The 22144-nt window shown below is 40.6% G+C and overlaps 1 protein-coding gene across 1 annotated transcript in view; it reads left to right on the forward strand.

The window, feature by feature from the left end:
* Window positions 1-16180, forward strand: part of TNFSF8 (TNF superfamily member 8) — a 35565-nt gene extending 19385 nt beyond the window's left edge. The window contains exons 3-4 of the mRNA XM_058694377.1: window positions 3943-4014; window positions 5714-16180. Coding sequence (XP_058550360.1) covers window positions 3943-4014; window positions 5714-6108 — 467 coding nt within the window. The 3' untranslated portion in view covers window positions 6109-16180. The remainder of the gene's footprint in view (window positions 1-3942; window positions 4015-5713) is intronic.
* Window positions 16181-22144: the final 5964 nt, after the last annotated feature.

Here is a 22144-nt window from a genome sequence, read left to right on the forward strand (position 1 = left end):
AGTGACCTAGGACAAGTGTGCCATGGGAGTGACATTGGGGAACACATGTATTATATGATTACCAAGCCTGGACCAAGTGACCTCTCAAGGAACTTGTATTTTTACAAACCATGAAAATCCTTACAGTTCCTGGCTGTATATAACTTAAGATTGTACCCAGACCTGAAATGTTCTGTTCTACCACTGCAGGTGTTTGGAAATCTAAATGTGTGAACATAGCTGCCTATATGGGGCAGAGCAACATGCCCACAAAGACAGACAGCCAAAACTGGGACTGAATTTCTCCCTGCTGCAGCAAGCCTGGCCATGCATAGCAGTCTACACAGTTTGCAAGGATAAACTAGAAGGGCCCTTCTAGATCATCAAACCCATACTGCTCTTCACTTAGCTAAGGACAGTAGAGCCCAAAGAGAGGAAATTCCAAGATTCTAACTCCCAGGTCATCAACTCAGCCATGACTTACAGACAATTCTCATTTCTCCGACCCGAGTAGTCAGTTCTTCACACGAAACCCCTCCAGACATCACATTCATCTAGGAAATAAATGTAACAGTGGTATGTTCTCTCAGCATTCAAAATTCCAGGGATATCACAGGGTTCCCACTACAGGTAACACCACCTGTTTGTAAGTCACTCCTTCTTGTCTTCATAATCAAAACAGAAAGTCATATCATGGACTCATAAGGTGACACATGGCTGGTGACCCATGAAATGTCCATCTGGCTCTTGACAAGACACTCATGACCCTAAGTCAGCCCAACATGTCTTTGAATAGCACTAACTGGTCACATATTTGAGCTGCCAGCCCTGTGATTTACAATGTGATGTGTGTGTCTTTAGAGAAGGTCTTCCCATAGCCTTATCTGAGAAATAGGGACAAGGACAGTGTTTGTTGTTAGCCAAGTGCATCATCTCTTCAAACTTCCACGTGGAGCCTTAGTGTTTGGGCCCCCACAGAGCAGGCTGCACTGCCTTCCTGCTGACAGCCTATCAGATGTAAAAGGCCAACAGCTGCCTTCCTCTGGGCTCCTCTCCACATTCAAAATCCCCTTCCACCAACAGCTTCCCCAGTGTCCTGTTCCCAGTCCCCTTATTCAGGTGGCTCCAGCAATGCCAATCTTGAAGAGGGTTGCCTATGTTTTTCCTTTTGTCGGAAGCCATGTAAAAGATTCGTAAAGAAAAACTAAAATACACCTTGCCTTTTGACTTCAGGAAATGCAAATGCTTCAGAATGAGGTGTGTGTGTGTTTTTTTTCCATCCTTGGGTTTCTCAGAATTACAGTTGAGGTCAACCAACCAAACACACAAAGACTGAAGGGGAAAGGAAAAACAGAACGTGCATGTGTGAGAGGCCAGCCCAGACTTGTACTTCTCCAGCCACTTGTTTACAGAAGTTTCCCTGATAGATGCCACCGCAAGTGACATGATGTGAGGGGGCCTCTGACCAATGAGCAGAGCCTGTTTTTGTAATTCTGATTCTCATGATGTGTGTTGGCCTCAGCCCAAGCCCAGGGCATGAGTCTTTTAATGAGTCTCTATCCTCCCATTTAATCTAAGCTCACCTGAAGAACTATGGGAGGATGAGGTTGGCATTCCAGCCCCAAGGGGAAAGCAAGCCAAGCATCCCCATTCACCTCACTCATGCCAGAAGTCACCTGATATCCATGGAGGGAAGTAAGAGGGACAGACTAGATGACTCAATTCAACAAACATTTACAGAGCATCTTCGGGGTGAGCAGTGGGGAGATATAAGTAGCTGTCTCTGCCCTGAGGGTTCAGAGTCTAATGGAGGAGGCAAATAGGCAAGCAGGGAAGGTCAGAGATGACTTCCAGGCTATGCATTAAATAAGGAGTAAAACTCCAGTGAAGGGAGATTCCAGGTGATGAGGCAAATTAACCAGTATGGTCATCAATGATCTACCTGGGTGTTAGAGTCAGACAGCCTAGGTTTGAATCTCACTCCACCACTGACTAGCTGTGCAAATGTGAACAAGTCATTAACCTTTTAAAGCCGTGGCTTCCTTGTATACGGGACAGAAATCATTGTAGTACCTTTCTCATGGGGTGGTGGCGAGAAGTAAGTGAAAGACAGAATGTAACACACTTAGCAGAGTACCTGGAAAATAGCCAGCATTCATTTTGTACTAGCTGTTAGTTTGTCTACTACTGCTATTGGGATTGAGAGTCTGAGGGAAAGAGGGAAGGTGGGGTGTGAGACTGGAAAATGCAGTAGGGACAGAATGCTAGGAACCATGAACTCCTGTGGAGGATCTTGGCCCTGATCCTGCAGGCACAGCAAAGTCAGAAAGGGATTCAAGCAGAGAAGAGACACAGGCAGGTATGCCTCACTGCAACTTTTTCTGACTTGATGTTCCACATACTGGCCAGGAGGACCCTTAACACCATTCACAGTTCATTAGAAAATAAGCAGGCCTCACATTGTAATTTTGATTCTAACACCTCAAGAGTGTGGGCTGTGGTGGAAACAGGCAGGACCGAACACCAGGTAAGAGATGGGATCAAAAGAATGGCAGCTGGCCTACCAGTCCTCATCACCAAGGAGACCTTTGGCCCAGAGCATCTTTATGGGTTGAGGGCAGACAAGGATGAAAACTGTTCCCTGCTTTTCTGGGGGTTGTGGTGATGTGGCAGGGGTGAGGGTAGGGGGGAGTTGTTGTTGGCAGTGAGCTTGTTCAGACAGCAGAGGGAACTCTTCACTTAACTTTCAACTTTTCCAAGGCTCCATGGGGAAATGAGGAGGCCAGAAGGGATTTCCTCAAGCCTGGGGCAGAGAGGGAAACCTGGCAGATTGTGAGCCCAACAGATACCAATCAGAGATCCAGGGAGCAAACACATCAGGGTATGACTGCTTCAACTGAACTGCCCATGGCTATCTAGTCTCTGATGGACAGAATGAATGGTCACTCCAGAGACACCATCAAAAAGAGGTCAGTGTCAGGTCTTAGATCTCCCAGATTTATAGATGGGAAACCAAGATCCAAAGACAAGAAGGAATTTACACAGAGTAAGTTGAATTCATGAGTCATTGCAGGAAATGTATAACTTGGTTCTTTGCATATAAAATAGTTTCTATAATAAGAAGCTGCTAAGCCAGCATCACCAGTGAACATATTAAAAATATTTTTATTTCTTAAATACCAAGATGACATAAACACTGTCATTTTCCCCTGCCAAGGAAACTCCAGATAGCAGGCTTCCTGCTTAGATCTCTTTAATCCTATATCCTCTTAAAATTGAGCACAAGAATGTGTTTATTGCCACTGTCCAGCAAATTATTTTGAGGAGGAAACCTGGTCTCTGGAATCAAACATGGGGATAAATCTCAACCTTATCACTAACCTCCTTGACCTTGTATCATTGACTATGTCTAGGCATCAGGATCAGTCTTGCAGAGTTATTCTGAGAATTACATCAGCAGAAATATATAAAAGTACACAGACCAGTATCTAGTGCACTCTCAAAAGAAGGATAGCAGTAATTACTATCAGTCTTATCATTCTGACCATCCCTGCCTAGCTGAGTGATGTGGGACAATGTGCTTAATCTGTCTGGTCCCTAGGCTTTTTTTCCATCTGTAAAAGGGACTTAATAATACCACTCTAATAGAGTTGCTGCAAAGATTAAGTGAATTGAAGTATGTAAACTCACAGGAATGGCACCTGGCACTTAGGGGAATTCAGGTCATATTAGTTTTCTTCCCCCAATTTCCAGTCTTTTGTAAATGTCCAAGTGGAAGCAACCAATTGAAAATAACCTTAAGGTACTTGATGGCAAAAATGATAAATAAACAGGTTTCCTTTTAGACCTCCAAATGGAAACAGAATTCTAATTGTCTCTATCAAAGGGTCATGGAAAAAGATCTGGTGTCTCCAGTTCCCAAAGTAGAATAAGACATTTAATGTGTGATCTCCTTATTTTTAGGAAATTGCTCAGAAGACATCTCATGTATACTGGAAAAGGCTCCATTCAAGAAGTCATGGGCCTACCTCCAAGGTCAGTAACTGAATCTAAGAACTCCATCCATATGAGGGCCACTTCCTGTGGCCTTTCTGAAACCTCTAACCCAGAGGTCACAAGTAGAAGCCCATGGCTAAATGTGACCTGCAGATATGGTCTATAGCCTGCATGCTATTTTTTATAATTTGATTTTAAAAGCCTTAGGGGGAGGGGAACCTGGGTGGTTCAGTCAGTTGAGCATCTGACTCTTGGCCTCCACTCAGGTCATGATCTCACTATTCATGAGGTCGAGTCCTGTATCGGGCTCTACGCACTGACAGTGCAGAGCCTACCTGGGATTCTCTCTCTCCCTCCCCATCTGCCCCTCCCCTGCTCTCTCTCTCTCTCTCTCTCTCTCAAATAAATAAATGCACATTTAAAAATATATATTTAATAAAGGCCTTAGGGGTAAAGGGGAGAACTCACAAGACTCTTCCTTCCTCAGCCTCCTTCCCAATTTTGCATTACCAACCTGGCCTCTGAAGGCATTTGTGTCCCACCCCCATGCTCCCTCTCTATTCAGCCACATACAAGTTTTGGGCCAAGTGTACAGTACTTTTCCTCATGAAAGAGAAGCAGGCTTTTAGTCTTTGCCTCTGTCAAGTTATTCACAAGGGAACCACAAAATTGCCTTGTCCCCCGACTGACAGCTTAATGAACATGCTGCTGGCACATAGCCTATTTGCATATTGCAGCATGCATCAGGTAAGAGGCCCCTTATAAAGGAAACAATACAAGGCACTTACACTGCGAAAGCTGAGATATGGAGAGGATGGCCAAGATTCTCTGAATAGCCATTCTGCCCATTTTAAAAATTCAATTTTGCAGCTAGATTAGTTCTCACTCTTCAGTTGAATCGCAATGAGGTCTAAAGGGAAGGCAATTAAAACGAATGCCAGCTTTCCAGTTCTGAAAGGCACCCTGACTAATCAGTGCTGATTTTCACTTGTTAGGACTCAGAGAGACTTGGCTTTCCACACGAAAATGTCTGCCACATCGTCTGCTTTTCTATAAATCCCAGCTGGGAAGAGCCCCTTATTGTACACTTGTGTGATCTATACAATTATGTTTGGCTGCCCTTTTAAAGAGAGGAATACATTAAAACATTCAGACAATGAGTTGTTAAGGATACATCTTAATATGAAAATCAACAGACTGCAGTTCTGCTGGACACTTGATGCCTGAATTGGTTACTAATTGAAAAAAACTAAATATCATATCTCAGATACTTTATGCAATGTCTACCAAATAGTACTCCCTTATTGATGAAGCATTCATTGATTGATTGAATAAATCAACATAATGGTCCAGAACTTATGGGGGAATACAGTACAAGAGCTCGCAGTCTCAAGAGGGAAAGATAGTAATAATAATAATAATATAATGTAATATAATATAATACATAATTAAGTGGAAAATGATTCTATAAGAGGTAGCAGTCCATTACCATGTATGTTCTGACCCTTCAGCTTTAAGCATTAGAGAAAAAGGAAGAGGGGTGTTTTGCACCTGTCCCTTGAATGTTAAGCAGTGCCTAGGTTGAGTAAAATGGAAGATATTCCAGATGGTTGGAACAGCAGGCAATACTATAGAAAACACGAGTCTCAAATGGGAAACCTTGAATAAAAACTTCACATTTCCAATCTGCCCCTGAAATATGCCCAATAATTCTGTCTTCTTATCCTTCTCTTTCTAGTGTCAAAGCATATAAACAAATCCAAGTTGTCTTGGAACAAAGATGGCATTGTCCATGGAGTCAGCTATCAGGATGGGAATCTGGTAATCCAGTTCCCAGGTTGGTACTTCATCATTTGCCAACTGCAATTTCTCGTGAAATGTCCAGAACATTCTGTTGACCTAAAGTTGGAGCTTCTCATCAACAAAGATGTCAAAAAGCAGGCGCTGGTGACAGTGTGTGAATCTGGAGTGCAAAACAAAAACATATACCAAAATCTCTCTCAGTTCTTGCTGGAGCATCTGCAGGTCAATACCACCATATCAGTCAAAGTGGATAAATTCCAGTATGTGGATACAAACACCTTTCCTCTTGAGAATGTGTTGTCCATCTTCTTATATAGTAGTTTAGACTGAACCATTTTTCCTGGCCTTCAGGAAGAAAGCAACTCTCTACCATACAGTATTCATCCATCAAACACTTGGGCAAAAAGAAAACTCAAGACCAAGACTAAAACCACAAAGGGTATTAAATAACAAGCTTCTCCTTCTTGTCTCTTGGGAAGATACAGCTCCAGGGTTAAAAAAAAAAAAAAGAACAGTTTTGAATGAAGTATCTTTCAAATAGAAGGCAGGGAAGCAAGGCAGTGTGGTGGGAAAAGCCCCACATAGGTATTAGAAGGGATGGATTCATGCCCTGGCCCAATCACTAACTCACTGTATGACCTGGAGCTATTCCTTTCCCCTCCCTGGAACTCTGGATCCATGTCTGAGAAGTGAAGGGGCTGGATTTGACTCTATCCAAAATCTCTACCATCTCAGAAGACCAGGATCTCTCATCCCAGACCTGTGAACTAAGATCCCAAGCAGTGTTCTAGAAGCCCCGTAACCAAAGGAAAGGCCCTCACACCAGTATAAATCCAATGATACTAGTAGTATCTGGCTACATGTCACCTCAGCACAGTCAGAATTTGGGGACAAGACTCAGGGTACCTTGCCAAATGATGTGAACAGTGGGATCTAAAATGTATAAAAGAAAGGACTGCCCAACTGACCATCCTGAATCTAAGAGGCCTCCTGGTATTTGGAAAACCACCTGACCAGGCTTGACTCCATTCAAGTTAAAATTGACAGTAAGTCAATAGCAGACACCTTTTGTTTCTTGTGGGGAAGGGCTGTGCATTCTGCAAATGCTCCATCAGTGTGCAGTGGTCATGGTGATGCAGCCATTTGGTCAGGCAATAGCGGCCGCCATTTCTCACATGATCTCTCTTAGGGAACCATTTCTGTGGAGGGTTATTAAGGCCCCAAAGTGTTGTTGATAAATGATTATCGCCCTGTAAATGGTGAGAAGGACTTCTGAACAATGGTAAACTCCTCTCCTGAGTTGGGTAACCATGAGATTTCTCTAGCTCCGTCAACCTACCTTTACATCCATCCATCATTTCCAAAGGAGCACCTTATCTGTTTGAAAGAAGGACCATTCAGCTTGAAGTATAAATCCTCAGAATTTATGCTTCAGAAGAAAAAAGGGACCCTTAACTGCCATGCAAAAGACTGGAGCAAAATTTGCATTTTTCTCAAAAAAAGAGGAGGGAAAAGAAAAATGTAGGAAGTCGGGTGCATTTGTCAGAGAAAGACTAGAAAAAAGTGTAAAAGAAGAAAGAAAAAAAAAAAAGACCCAGTCATGTTGGTATGGATGAGAAGGAACTGGAAAAACAAAATAGCTAGGGAAAAAATTTAAGTCATTTGCTGAGCAGCATAGTATGTTAACCTCCTCTTCGGCCTCCTCTATGAAATATTCAGTAAAGTCTACATTTCTCATAACACTTTCTATGAGTAGATTCTTTGGGAGGAGCGGGCATTAGAAGTTTTGAATTGAGCAAGCCAAGTATGTTGCAAACACAGAGACAGGTTTCGAGGACCCAAAACTAGCAAGTAAGGGGGTATGTGGCATTTGAGTTATACTCTAACTCAGAAGGACAAATGAACCTTGTTTAAGCCAACTCATGCATTCTTGAAAAGGTATCTCCAATCTAAGCTTGTATAAACTAAGGAAATTTTCTACTGTCTCATACTCAAACTTCAGAAAGAATCCCATTCCTTCTCTGAGCAGAAACACCTGACTTTTGCGCTTGAGTGACTCCTACTCTCAATCTCTGTCAAGCAATGCTCTGAAAGCCAACAGCTGAAGACACAGGACATTTAAAGCAGTTCTGTAGCAAGACAGAAAAAAAAAAGGTAATCATTAGCAACTCAACTGAAAATAATAGGGAGTGGATAACCTGGAAAGTTTAAAACTAGATTCTCTTACTCTTTGAGGGTTAACCAGCCCTTGGGAATGTGGTAGTATCTATGCAAATAAAATAAATAATTTCTCTAACTGGGAACCCAAGCTACCCGAAACATATGTCCCCTTGGGCAAAACCCAACTGGAGCTCACACACACACACACACACACACACACAGTATACATGCGGAACTTGTATAGAAGGATGATGTGTGAGTTGATAAGAAACTATCAGTGTAGATGTGTTCCTACCCTTGAGAAATTTATAAGACTTTCTTTCTCCAAAAAGTTTGGTAACTTTTTCCTCACCCAGTCTGTCTATCACCCACTGATGCCTCCTCAACTTACCCCAGTTCCCTCTTAAGTTCCCCAGTCACACAAAGGTTGGCTCAGAGGAGGGCACAGCACGCCCAGGAGGGTTGATAGGAACAATCTGTAGAGGGAGGAAATACTGAAGGAAATTGGGTAGAATTTACCAAACAAGGGAGCCTTCCAGAATCCCTGGAATACCACTGATTATTCTGGCATGGGGGGACAAAGCCCTTAAGTTAAGAGGATTGAGAAGTCAGTCCCTGTCGTCTCTGGAAAAAATCCTGAGAGATGAGCTAAGCCAAAGTTTGAATGCAAGCCCACTAGAGGGCAGAGACATCAAGTCCTCACATGTGGTTAGCAGCAGAGCTGGGATTTGAGCTAGCAGCTGAGCCCAGCCTCCTGACTCCCCTCTCCATTATTTCCCACCAGCCTTTATTGGCTTTGTCCTGTAGTCTTTCTGTAATTCCTCAGGTCATATCTTTCCAGCCCTCCACCATGGTGGTCCCCAGCATTCAGGGACTTCCTTTGTTCTTCTTTGCACCACTTGGATCCTCCAGGATCATCATTCAAAATGAGACACAGATAGTCTGTAGATTCATGGTCAAATCAAAGAAAAAGGTCAGGGTCCCATATAGAAAAGTATAATCTCTCAGAAACTGAAGAAATAATTTAAAAATTAAAAGCTTACTGTTTTAATTTGAAGTTATGCATGTGTGTATATATGTGTGTGTATAACATATGTATACATGTACATGTATGTGTATGTATGTGTATTATATATACACATGTTTGCGTTATATATGTGTGTGTTTTATATACACGTGTGTGTGTGTGTGTGTGTGTGCACGCCCACTTTGCTCTAGTAGTTGTTTTACAGGTCACCGGCTTAACCTGTTGTCAGGGGAGGAAGCTTGATTCTTGCTCTGGGCATTGCAAAATGTATATACACTCGTATTTATTTTTAATTATGAAAAGAACAGAAAATAATTTCTTCCAATGCCTCACTGCTTATTTAATAACTATTAATATTTTGCCATATTTGCTTCTGCTTCTTTTTAAAAAGAAAACACTGCAGATAGAGCAAAGTCTCATTCCTCCATCCATTTCCCTGTAGCCTCCCCCAAGAGAGCCACTGCCCAGAAGTTTGCACACCCCCTTCACTTACATAATTTTTTAGTTTTTTTCCCCATAAGTATGTATAGTACAATTTTGTGTGGCTTTAAAATTTTTAATAAATGATATCATACTTCATATTACATTATGTGACTTGAAATTTTTCATGTAATGTTAACTTTTTGATATTTATACAGATTGACACACGTAGATCTGGCTCACCTATTTAACTGCTTTATCCTATTTCATTGTTTGACAATGCCAGGTGGTCCATGTTTCTATGGATGAACATTTAGTTTGCCTCTTGATATTGCTACAATGAACATATCTCCCTGAACAGCTCCTTCTATTTTTCTTTTTTTTTTTTAATTTTTTTTAACGTTTATTTATTTTTGAGACAGAGAGAGACAGAGCATGAACTGGGGAGGGTCAGAGAGAGGGAGACACAGAATCTGAAACAGGCTCCAGGCTCTGAGCTGTCAGCACAGAGCCCGACGCGGGGCTCGAACTCACGGACCGCGAAATCATGACCTGAGCCGAAGTCGGCCGCTTAACCGACTGAGCCACCCAGGCGCCCCTCCTTCTATTTTTCTATATAGCAAAAATACTCTTTGAAAATTATAAATAGTACCCTGACACTACTGAGTCAACCTTGACTGATGAGGTTAGACCCGTCTGTGGTCACAGCTCACGAGCTGGAGCTTTGGAATCTAAAAAGCTCTTTCCATCTTTCCTAGAACTTCTGTGCTCTGAACATCCATTCCACACACAACTCCTGAATGCCAGTGTGGTGTGCTCCTAGGACCCCATGCCAGGTGCTTGTTCGTGACCTAGCACGGTATGAGCCATGGCTCCACCAGGCTGCTACAGAATCAGCTCCAATTAACATGGGGGTTACAAGGCACTCTGGAGCTTCCCTGGGTCCAGTTCTTTCTCTAGAGAGTAAATAAAAAACACCATAAAGCATGAAGGATGAGCACAACCCCAGGAGGAAAATTCTCCCCCAAGACCAAATGTTCGTATTCCTTGTGGTCTATTCCAGACCTCTTTTCTCTTCACACTCCATGCTATCTCCCTGCATGGCTTAATCAACTCCCCCTGGTTTCAATGGCATCTTCTTGCCAATGACTGCATAATTGGTCTCAAAGCTTTGCTTTGCTCCTAAAATTCAACCCCACATATTCAGTAGCCACTGGGCTCTACCCATTAGTTATTTCTGAGACCTTACAATGGAAGATTGGCACTCCACATCTAGTGTAGTGGCTTTCAAGTGTGTTTACCATGACTCAGGAGAAGAAATGCTCTACTCTGCAAACAAAAATGTATACACACACACACACACACACATCTCTAAGACCAAGGATACATTAAGCAATACTTACCCTAACTGCTCATGACTAAGAAAAAAAAATCTTGTTGTGACCACCTGAATAGATTTGATGATGCTGTCATGAGTCACAACCCACAGTCTGCAAATGCTGTTGTAGTGTGACTTTCCCTGCTCCACAAGTTGGAAGGTTCAAAATACACTTTGCTAATTCTATTGCAGCTTGGGTTCTAGAAGAGTTTAGTCCAAGATGGACAAGATTTTAGAACGTTATCCGCTTTTCTAGCAAGCCCACTTCTGTGGAAGTGTTGGGTTTTCTGCAGGTGGCATTTGCAGAGGCTCCGGTGTTCAGATATGAGGTTGGTGGGTGCAGTGAGTCTGAGTGTAGGGACAGGAACATCCACTCTGCTGACATGTCTGTTGCAGATTAGCAGTGGTTCTAGATCTGGCAGCAGTAGCTGCTTCCTGATTATGGTGGTTTCCTGTTTGAAACAGTGGTGTTGTGGCTCTAGAGGGGCAGCTTCCTGAGTGCAAGATTGTTGAAAAGACAGCAGCCAACCAAGCAGCCCTGTTCTGTGGGGCAGCATTAGAGGTTGCTCCTGAAAGCCCAACCTAGATTCTGTGTCTTCAGCCCTCTTGGCAAGTCTGTGATAAATGCCTTCTTGCTAAACAAGCTGGCATGACATCTGTTCTCTGTAAATGATCCCTGATGGATACAATCTCAACATGTAAAACTGACTTCAAAGTACTCACCCCAAACTTGTCACTATTCCTATGTCCTAAATCTCAAGGATGATCTGAGTCTTTCACAACCCTTCTTTCCTATTATTTATCCAATCAACATCTGTCTAGTTCATCAAGTTCTCTTGTCCTCACTAGCACCATCTCACCTGTGTCACCCTTGTCACCTCTTAACTCACATCCTGGCTCCTGTCTTACCTCTTACAAATCCCATTTCTAGATAGCACCATCATTCTGGGGACTGAGTAGTAATGACTACCTATCAAGCTCTTCCATGTCCTGCACTTTTCACAACACACTCACTGAATCCTCAAAACAGCCCTGTGAGGCAGGTATTGTTATCCCCACATTGTTCACAGTGACATTGAGACTCTGAGACATTGAGTAGCACGGCCAACATCACACAGCCACTGGGTCATAGAGCTGGAATTCAAGTCCTGATGTGTGAACATCTCCCACTCCAACATTCAATTCTCCAACCACTGTGGACCCAGCAGCCTTCCTAAAATCTAAGCTCTCTAAACCAGCTCCCTCCACATCAAGATCTTTCTTTCCTCTCTCACTTCATGCCACCTCCCACCTTGTGCTTGATACTCAAATCACATTGAACTTCTCCCAGTTCCTCAAACCTTTCATGTTCAGTCTTGCCACCAGGTGTTTGGAAGTGTTCTTCCTTCTGCCTGGAATATTCACTTCACTCTCTCTCTGGCTAACTCTCATCATTGTTCTGATCTCCTTAGAGAAGACTTCTTGACTCTTCTGGCCTCACCTAATTCCCTGCTGTCTTCTTCCGTATTTGTCCTGTCCTTATGGGCATGATGCTATTTACCCTGGCTCTCTTTATGTACTTCCTCTCTGGCATCTAAACTCCTAGAAGGCAGGAATCCTGTCAATCTTATTCAGCACTGGGTCCTCACAGCCCAGCCCAACCCCTGGGACATAATAGCCGTTCAATAACTATTTCTTAAATGAATAATCAAAGAAAATCTCTAAAAACACAGACCATATTCTAGGGAAAAGATACCAAACAAGCCATCCAAAAGAGAAAAAAGGACTAAAAATTCTTTAAAAAGTATAGAAATGTGAATTGAAAGCCACCTTTTCTCCTAGAATGTTTCTCAGCACTCAAGAGAGTAAGAAAGCTATTAAAGAAAGGGGAAATGTCCAGACGCCAGAACCCATCTGTGCCATCTGAGAATTTGGAAGGCAAAAACAAAAACAAAACAAAACAACAAAAAACAAAACAAACAAACAAAAACCCTTCACTTGGATTATTGAACCCTCTCTATGAGCTAGGTGTACCATATTTGCTATATAATCCATTTCCCTTCCTGTCCCTATGAATTAGCTATATGCTATTGTAATCATTGTATAGGTGGGTATACCCACCCTAGAATTTAAATCAAATTTTGCTGCACCTTAGAATTAACTGAAAGACTTAAAAGAATTTTTTTAATGCTTATTTGTTTTTGAGAGAAAGAGAGAGCATGAGCAGGGTAGGGGAAGAGTAGGGGGACAGAGGATCCAAAGCAGGCTCTGAACTGACAGCAGAGAGTCCAATGCAGGGCTCGAACCCATAAACCATGAGATCATGACCTGAACCCAAATCCGAGACTTAACTGACCAAGCCACCCAGGCACCCTTCAACTAAAAGACTTTTTAATGTCTGATCCCCAGCCCACAGCCCAGACCAATAAAATTAGAATCTCTGGGGTTACTACCCAGGCATCAGGATTAATTTAAACTCCCAAACTTTAAGTTAAGTTTGAGAGTTAGTGGTTTAAATCCTCACTATCTGTGTTGTGCCCTGAACCCATGCCAGAGAGCTAAAAATACAGAATCTCACATCCACCCAGAACTACTAAATTTTGATAAAATCTATGAGATTGTCATTCAGGAACACTGAACAGTTTGAGGACTGCTGGTTCAGATGACTTTCCCTGGTAAGCATAGAAGAGTTCTCTGAATCCATTATGCTTCCCCGTTTCCCCCCAGATGACTTTGGGAAATGGATTCTCCCTCCCCTTCTGCCATTTATGCAAATATGAGGGTCTAGACACTACCAAAAGCAACATTAAGTCACAATGATGATATTCAGTTGTAATTATCACTGAGTTTTAAAAAATTGCTTTTGGTCCAGATCTTTACCTTGGGCAGCTTGGGCAAGAGCTGGGACAAGATTGTAACCAATATGTTGAAAGCTTGGGATGTAGTCCAATGTAGGGGATGTACTTGCCCTATGGTGGAGGAAAGAGAGAACCAAGTCTGGGGGTGGCACATGGGAATGAACGGTTTGGAAACCTGAGTTTGAATCCTAACTCAGACAGTGATTAACATGAGAATCTTTATGAGTCACAGACACTCTCTAAGTTTCCTCAACTGTAAAATAAGAAGCATAATCCTTTCCAAAGCTGTGGGAAGAACGTACAAAAGCTTGGAAAGTGTACAAATGTGAGGTCTTTTATTACATTCAGTATCTGCAAAGGAGTTTCACTGTGGGAGAGGAGCAGGAAAAATCTCAAGGGCAAATATGAGGGCAATGATATTTCCTCAAACTCACTGAAGTCATCTCCATCTGCCTCTGGAAAAACCAGCCATTGGACCAACAAAGGTGTTCATGAGGCAAACACCCAATGAATGCTTTCATACTATCGGGAAAACTAGCCCGGATAAGTCCTATTGAATATTTGAGAGATGGAGTACTGGGGGTCACCTCCCTGTGTCTCCCTCATGGCAACACTATTCACATACTGGAGTGTTGGTGTTTGTGTGTCTTTTTTTTCCACTTAGGATTGAGCATCTAGGAGCAAGAATTCACCCCAAGCCCCAGCATTTAGATCAGTGTCTAGCACAAAGTCAGCACTCAAGAAATGTGTAGATTCATTTTCAGTGAGATAGGGAATTACCAGCTGAGGGTATCAGCTCAACTAATCAAAAACATGCTGCATTGCAGTCTGATCCAGCTTCGCGAACAGAAAGCTCCAAGTGAAAACCAGCTGACATATCTCATCATTTTGTTCCCACTGCTGGGGGCCAAGGAAACATAACTGCCGTGACCTTTCTGACTTTGCCTTCTGCTATCACAACTAGTTCCATTTTAACAGCTGGCCTGGTGCTCTCAGCACCAGGGGCCGAAGTAGTCAAGGGAAGAAAGGCTACCACCCATCATGGGATTGACACATCAAGATGAGGAAAAGTCAAGAAAATGCTTAAGGAAGCTTCATTCCTACTGCCAAAGTGACTTTCATGCACTCAAATATACAGCCCTCAACTGAATCTGACATTTTCATGCTTCTTTTTCATTAATTACAGTGTGTTTACTTAAATAGCTTTATATCACATAAGTGTATATCATCACTGACACTGACTGAGTGCCTGCTTGCCAGGTTCCAGGCATCATTATTGAAGCCCTTGATACTGTTGTCTATTTCATTCTTATGCTGTTTTATGAGATAAAGGTTGCCATTCCCATGTTACAGATGAAGAAACGGAGGCTCAGAGAAATGCATACATATGTCTAAGTAGCTCAGAAGCCAGGGTGTAAATGCTCACAGTCTGACTCCAGAATCACATCCCTAATGACATTGCACTACTCCCTCTGAAGCCACCTGATTTTGCATATGCTGATCCCTTTATCTACATGATTCTTGCCCTCCTTTCTCTGCTTGGTTAACCTGACCTCATTCATAAAATCTCAACTCAGACCTTATTTATCAAGAACCACTCCCAGGCTAAGTTAGGCATCCAATTTCTTCCTTGACATCCCCACTTCTATCTGAATACTTACCATCCTGTACTACAATTATTTGGTTGCAAGAACAACATTTAAATATAGTTATCTTTCTGCCAGTATCTACAAAATAAAGTACTTCTTGCTTCCAAACTGTTTTGGTTTGATCCTGCACCATTCACATCCTACTCTGGATTCTGGAAGGGACCTTGCTTTTTTGAGGCCAGTGACCCTACAACCCTGAGTCTTCATGCTGGCTGCTCCAGAAATGCTGGCTGCTTCTCCTCTTGGTCTCTGGCCCCTCTAAGTGGGAAATCATGAACTTGATGACACCAATCACTGTATGCCTACTTCCACATAGCTAAGAAACATCTCACTCCCCACAACCAGAATTACCTAGGCCTTTTCATGACTTAGAATCTTGGCCCAACTCTTCCTGGTCCCGGAGAGAGAAAGAAGTGTGACCACCCCCAACCCAAAGTGCCAACTCATTTCCTGCCCAGAATTAACCACTTCCCAAAACGAGTGACTGTATGAACATCAATTCCCTTCAGGGGAAACCCCCCCCCCTCCCACTAGGCTGTCACCTTACCTTATGACCCCAACCTGACAATCACCCAACAGCCTGACATTGGTACCCTCCCTAAAGTTTATGTGACTCATCCTTACCTACTATCACCTTGTTGTTCTGGGACAGTTCTTGACACATGGTAGGCATTTGATATACATATTTGTTGAATAGATGAATGATTGAATGAATACCATATTAGATGTCTGCATAGTACTTTAGAGCTTATAAAACTATTCTTTCAACTAACATGAGAGAATTAAGCCATGCACTCAGCTGGTAAGGGGCAGAGCTGGGATCCCCTGGCATTATAATTTCTTGTCCAGACTATACTATATTTTGAGGTCAGCAAACTATAGCCTCTGGGGTGTCTGCATGTTTTTGTGAATAAAGTTTTATTGGAACACAGCTGTCTCCTTTCATTTATTTACAGTCTATGGCTGGGCTGCTTTTGTGTTATGATGATATAAGTTAAGTAATTGTGCCAGAATGAAGGACAGCCCCTATAACTTGCAAAGCCTAAAATTCTTACTATTTGGCCCTTTATAGAAAATATTTGTGGGGCACCTGGGTAGCTCAGTCAGTTAAGCGTCTGACTTCAGCTCAGGTCATGATCTCATGGTTTGTGAGTTTGAGCCCCAATATCGTGCTCTGTGCTGACAGCACAGAGCCTGGAGCCTGCGGCTTTTGTATCTCTCTCTCTACCCCTCCCCTGTCCACACTCTGTCTCTCTGTCTTTCTTTCTCTCTCAAAAAAAATAAACATTTAAAAATTTGTAAAGAAAAGGAAAATATTTGTGGACTCTACTATGTATTACTGATGGCTCCATATGTGTTCAGATATGCACACTTGTACACCATACATCAAAAATTTGCCCACAAAGAGTACCATTTGGCCACTGCCTTTACCTGAACTTCTCAATGTTGTCTATGAGAGGGGAATGTGAAGTGTTTTGGAATCATATAGAGACCATGTCTGTAAGTGCTGATTAAGAGGTTCTATGGACAAATGCATGGGCTTTGACCATGGTAGTATCAATCCTAACAATATGAAGAAGTGACAAACTAAAAGAAGGTCTTAGATTCAAGTCCACCCAAAGCAGTGACAAGGGATCACTTCCAATAAGAGAGGACAGAAGAACCATGAAAAACAGAATAATTTTAAAATCACAACTTGGACACCTTAGCTTGAGGAAATTCCTACACACCATTGTAATGACCCAATTCAGTCTAGTTGTAGATAATACAGTAGCTGACTATGAAACAGGGTTCTTGTTGTAGTAATAATAGTAGTAACAGTAGCAGTAGCGATAATATATAATCTTGATGAAAGTTGCCAGGAGCTTTCTAATCTCAGAAGCTTAAATTAAATTTTGAGGACAAAAAAAATTTTTCTTTGTTTTTTTTAAAAAAACACATTAATAGACCTCTTAGTTACACACAAAAAAAGTGAAGATCATATTTTATATAAAAGTGGTTTGAGATGTGAGGAGCTGAGCTTCCTTATAATCGTGAAGACATTTTTAATGGAAATGTCCCCTTCTAAAATAGGGATTCAAAATGTACTGCTCCAGGACACCTTTTGGTTCTTAGATTTGTATAGTTTTCTTCCATCAGCTACCCAGGGGAGTTTGGAAGCAGAGGCAAGATGGTAACTTAAGGGTCTTCCATTTACATTAGTAAAGGGAACTTAAGTAACTATCTTTGAATTATGGAACCCCATATATGGCTATTTTCTAGACTAAATTATCTAGACTTCCAGAAATATACTGTCAGGCATGGGATCCTATGCAAACATGGGGCCAAACCAAACACCATGGATGGTAGAACATTGTAAGTGCCCAAAAGACAAGGTACCATTCTTGTTCTTTGAATCAGATGGTAGGTACTTATGAAGCAGGCTCCAGGCTCTGAGCTGTCCACACAGAGCCTGATGCAGGACTCAAACTCATGAACTGCAAGATCATGACCTGAGCCAAAGTTGGACATTCAACCCACTGAGCCACCCAGGCGCCCCTTAAAGCTCCTTTCAAATAAAGGACTAGCAAACAGAGCTTTCTGTTTGAGAAGACATGTGGTATCGGGAAAAATTGTGAAAGACTGAACTTTAAACAGAGTACTGACTAGCTCATGAATTCAGATTATTTTAAGCTTTCATTGTCTCTGAGATTTTTTACCACGCTGAAATTGTAGAAAATTGATAGTAATGCAAATAATTCTTGTCCATAAAGATGCAAATTGTGTCCCATGCATTGCAATTGATTATAATTCTGTGGAAACTGACCAGTTTTGCAAGTTTTTCATTTATTTGTAACTCCCTCCCTGACCCAGAAGCACCTATTAGCATCTCCAGAGAAACTTCTTTGATAAACATTGGTCTATAACTTTTCTGCAACTAACTCAACAATGCCAGATATAGATACATGATGATGATGATGATGATGATAGATAGATAGATAGATAGATGATATAATACACACACAGTAGTGAGTGCAGTACAGATTTACAGTATTCTAGTAGTTCAGCTACTTTTAAATATTTTTGTTGGAGAAATATGATTATTTTGGTATTTCAATCCAAATATTGAAATACGGAATGAAGGTAAATATTGCATTAAAAAGGAAGTATTACTAGGCTCATTTTATTGACACAGAGAAATCGAGACTCAGAGATGAAAATCACCCAGCTAATAAATAAATGGAAAGACCAGGACTCCAACCCAGATATTCAGGAACAAATTAGTTTTTACTCTATTTCCTGAAAGTTTTTTTCATCTTTCTCTGAATACTTAAAGAAAGTAAAATTTCTGCATATTAGAGACACATCCATAATATCACAACTTCAGAAAAGATTAGGCCAGTGCTATTTCAGAAATATAGTAGGAAAAGATCCCAATATTAATATTTTACTGTGCTATTGCAGACAGTAAATTTGATTAGCACAAAGGAAATGTGAGGAAAGTACAAGACCCAGATTTGCTTTTATAGAGCTTAAAAACTAATTTGGAAAATAAGCTATATGTCCCCAAAACATCCTGATTAAAGTATAAAATGATATACTGCAAAGCCCAACAAATGCAATGAAATCAGCTAATAATAATAACTAACACATAATAAAGTCTTACTATGAGCCAGGCATTAGTGTTAGTGCTTTTACGTTCAAATAACTCTTTTAATCTTCATAGGTATCCTATGCGGGTGGCCTTCATTGTATTTCTCATTTAAAGATTTGGAAACAAAGTCCTGAGAGGTTCATTTACTCTAGGGTCTCTCTGGAAATGTCCAACTAATGGATGGAACACCTATGATAGCTGTGAGGTTTGGCTTTGCAGAACCTCACTCTTGGCCCTTCAGGGAAGAAAGGGGATCCAGAGGACAAGTTAGATGTGCATACATGGTGGTGCTGAGAGAAAAGCTAATGCCTTCAAGAAGGGAATTGTGTTGGACAGCTTCCTGTTGGAGGATGAAGCCTGGCTAAAGCACAGCAGGAAGATTGTGGCCAGGGTAATGATAATAGAAAGAAGGCCAGGATCAGCAGAATGGCTCATGAAGACTATACCTTGAAAATATCTTGCTTTAACAGAATTTCTTTCATTCTTTGTGACAAATTTGTTTTATTTAAAAATAATGCAACAAATGGTATGGTGACAAATGGTAGCTACACTTGTGATGAGCATAGAATAATGTATAGAGATGGTGAATCACTATGCTGTGCACCTGAAACTAATATAAGATTGTGTGTCAACTATATTCAAATTTAAAAAATTAATAGAAATGCAAATGATAAAAACAACTCAATAAAAAAGTAAAAGTATTGCTTGCTACCACTATTGACGTTTCAAGGTAGAGAAAGATAAAAAGTAGCAAGCCTTTTTTTCTTCTGCATCCAGGCTCTGAAACAAATTGAAAATTAAAGCAAAGATTAAGGTAGATAGGAAATTAAAATATTAACTTCGCTATTCTGAAGGGCCAGGTTGGGGGATGTAGCTTAGCTTGAGAGCCAAATGGGCCAACACTGCTAGCTAGGCTAGCTGAATCCCTGATCTAAACATACTGGCCTGTCATAGCCAGTATGAATCCTGGACAAGAGCAGGGGTCCCCCAAGAGAAAGATGAAGAGGGCAGTCAAGAGGAATATACCCACAGTAGTCTTCCCAGACCTACCAAGTAGATAAGCTACTCCACCAATCCTCGTGGCAGGATAAGCAAAGAGAGACATGAAGTTGTACTAACTGAGCTTCCTTCATGAGAAACATCTGGAAAAGAGATGAAGTGTTCCTCACTGATACCCATAATTCTTTTAAAAATTTCATACTAAAACACAAAAGAATTTTATTTACAAATGCCTACAATTAAAATCATACTCAGTGGTAAAATAGTAAAATTGTCCACTGGTTGGTAACAAGGCAAGGAGGCCCATTATTACCACTTCTATGCAATACTGAACTGGAGTCCTAACCAGAACAATAAGTGAAGAAAATGTATAAATAAGTATATACATACACACACACACACACACACACACACACACACACACAGTAAAACCTTGGTTTGAGAGCATAATTCATTCTGAACACATGCTTGTAATCAAAAGCACTCATATATCAAAGTGAATTTTGAGAACCACTGGCTCATTTGTGATCATGTGACATTCAGTGTCACATACAACTCATATTGCAAGACATCACTCACTTATGAAGTTAAAATTTATTAGAAATGTTTGCTTATCTTGTGGAACACTCACAGAACAAGTTACTCACAATCCAAGGTTTTACTGTATATATATACATATATATGTGTATACACATATATATATATTTTAAATATCTTTAAATGTTATTATTAAAATGTTTTCTATAGTATATCAAAGACACAACCACAAAAGAATGATAAATTGTCATTCATCTAAATTAAGAACTTCTGTTAATGAATAGATACCATAGTGGATAAAAAAGCCACAAATATTTGGGAAGATTTCATATATATATATATATATATATATATATATATACATATATATATACACATATATATGTATGTATATATATGTATGTATATATATGTATATATATAATATAACATGTAATAATAATATATATATGACAAAGGATTCACATCCACAATATATAAAAACTTCCATAAGTCAACTAAAAAAAACAAACCAATCTAATTTTCAAATGAGCAAAACAGGACTTCAAAAAAGAGAATATCTGTATGGCCAATAAGGATATGAAAGGTGTTTGATATCATTAGTAGTCAGAGAAATGGAAATTAAAACCACTATAAGATAACACTACACATGCTCCAGAATTGCTAAAATTAGGATGACAGACAATATCAAGTGTTGATGATGGTGTGAAGCAACTGGAAATCTGATAAATTGCAGGGGGAAGTGAAAATGGTAAAAACACTTTGGAAAATTATTTGGCAATATCTACTAAGGCTAAACATATGCTTGCCCTATGATCTAACCATTCTACTGCCATGCAGTCAGTCCTAAGAGAATTAAGGTCATATGTCCAGAAAAAGACAGGTACATGAATGCAACAGCTTTATTTTGTAATAGTCCCAAAGCAAAGATACCTCAAATGTCCCAACAGAATAATGGATAAATAAAGAATGGTATAATTACACAATGTAATCCTAGGCAACAAGGAAAGAAAAGCTACTGCCACACAAATAATATGAATGAAACTCAAAGACATCGTGTTAAGTGAAAGAAGAGCCAGACAGGAAAAAGAGCATCTCATTTTATTCCATTTGATGAATGGAATGCATAAATGTATGATTACATTTATTTAATGTCCAGAACTGGTGAATTAATCTGTGTTGGTAGAAGGCAATAGAATTTATGGGGAGGAGGGGTGAGTATTGATTGGGTATGAAGGAGATTTCTGGGAAGATGAAAATATTCTAAATCTATTCTGAGTGATGGTTACACGGGTCATATACATCCATGAAAACTCATCAAAGTGTTCCTTAAGATTTGGTCATTTTTACCACAAATGAAAATTTTAATTAAATTCAGAAATTTTTTAAAATTTACATCCAAGTTAGTTAGCATATAGTATAATAATGATTTCAGGAGTAGAATCCATTGATTCATCCCCTACGTATAATACCCACTGCTCATCACAAGTGTCCTCCTTAATGTCCCTTGCCCATTTAGCCCATCCCTCCACCCACAACCCTTCCAGCAACCCTCAGCTTGTTCTCTATATTTAAGAGTCTCTTCTGTTTTGTCCCCCTCCCTGTTTTTATATTATTTTTGCTTCCCTTCCCTTATGTTCATCTGTTTTGTCTCTTAAAGTCCTCACATGAGTGAAGTCATATGATATTTGTCTTTCTCTGACTAATTTCACGTAGCATAATACA

Source organism: Neofelis nebulosa, chromosome 12, assembly GCF_028018385.1.
Source record: "Neofelis nebulosa isolate mNeoNeb1 chromosome 12, mNeoNeb1.pri, whole genome shotgun sequence".
NCBI classification, from domain to species: Eukaryota; Metazoa; Chordata; class Mammalia; order Carnivora; family Felidae; genus Neofelis; species Neofelis nebulosa.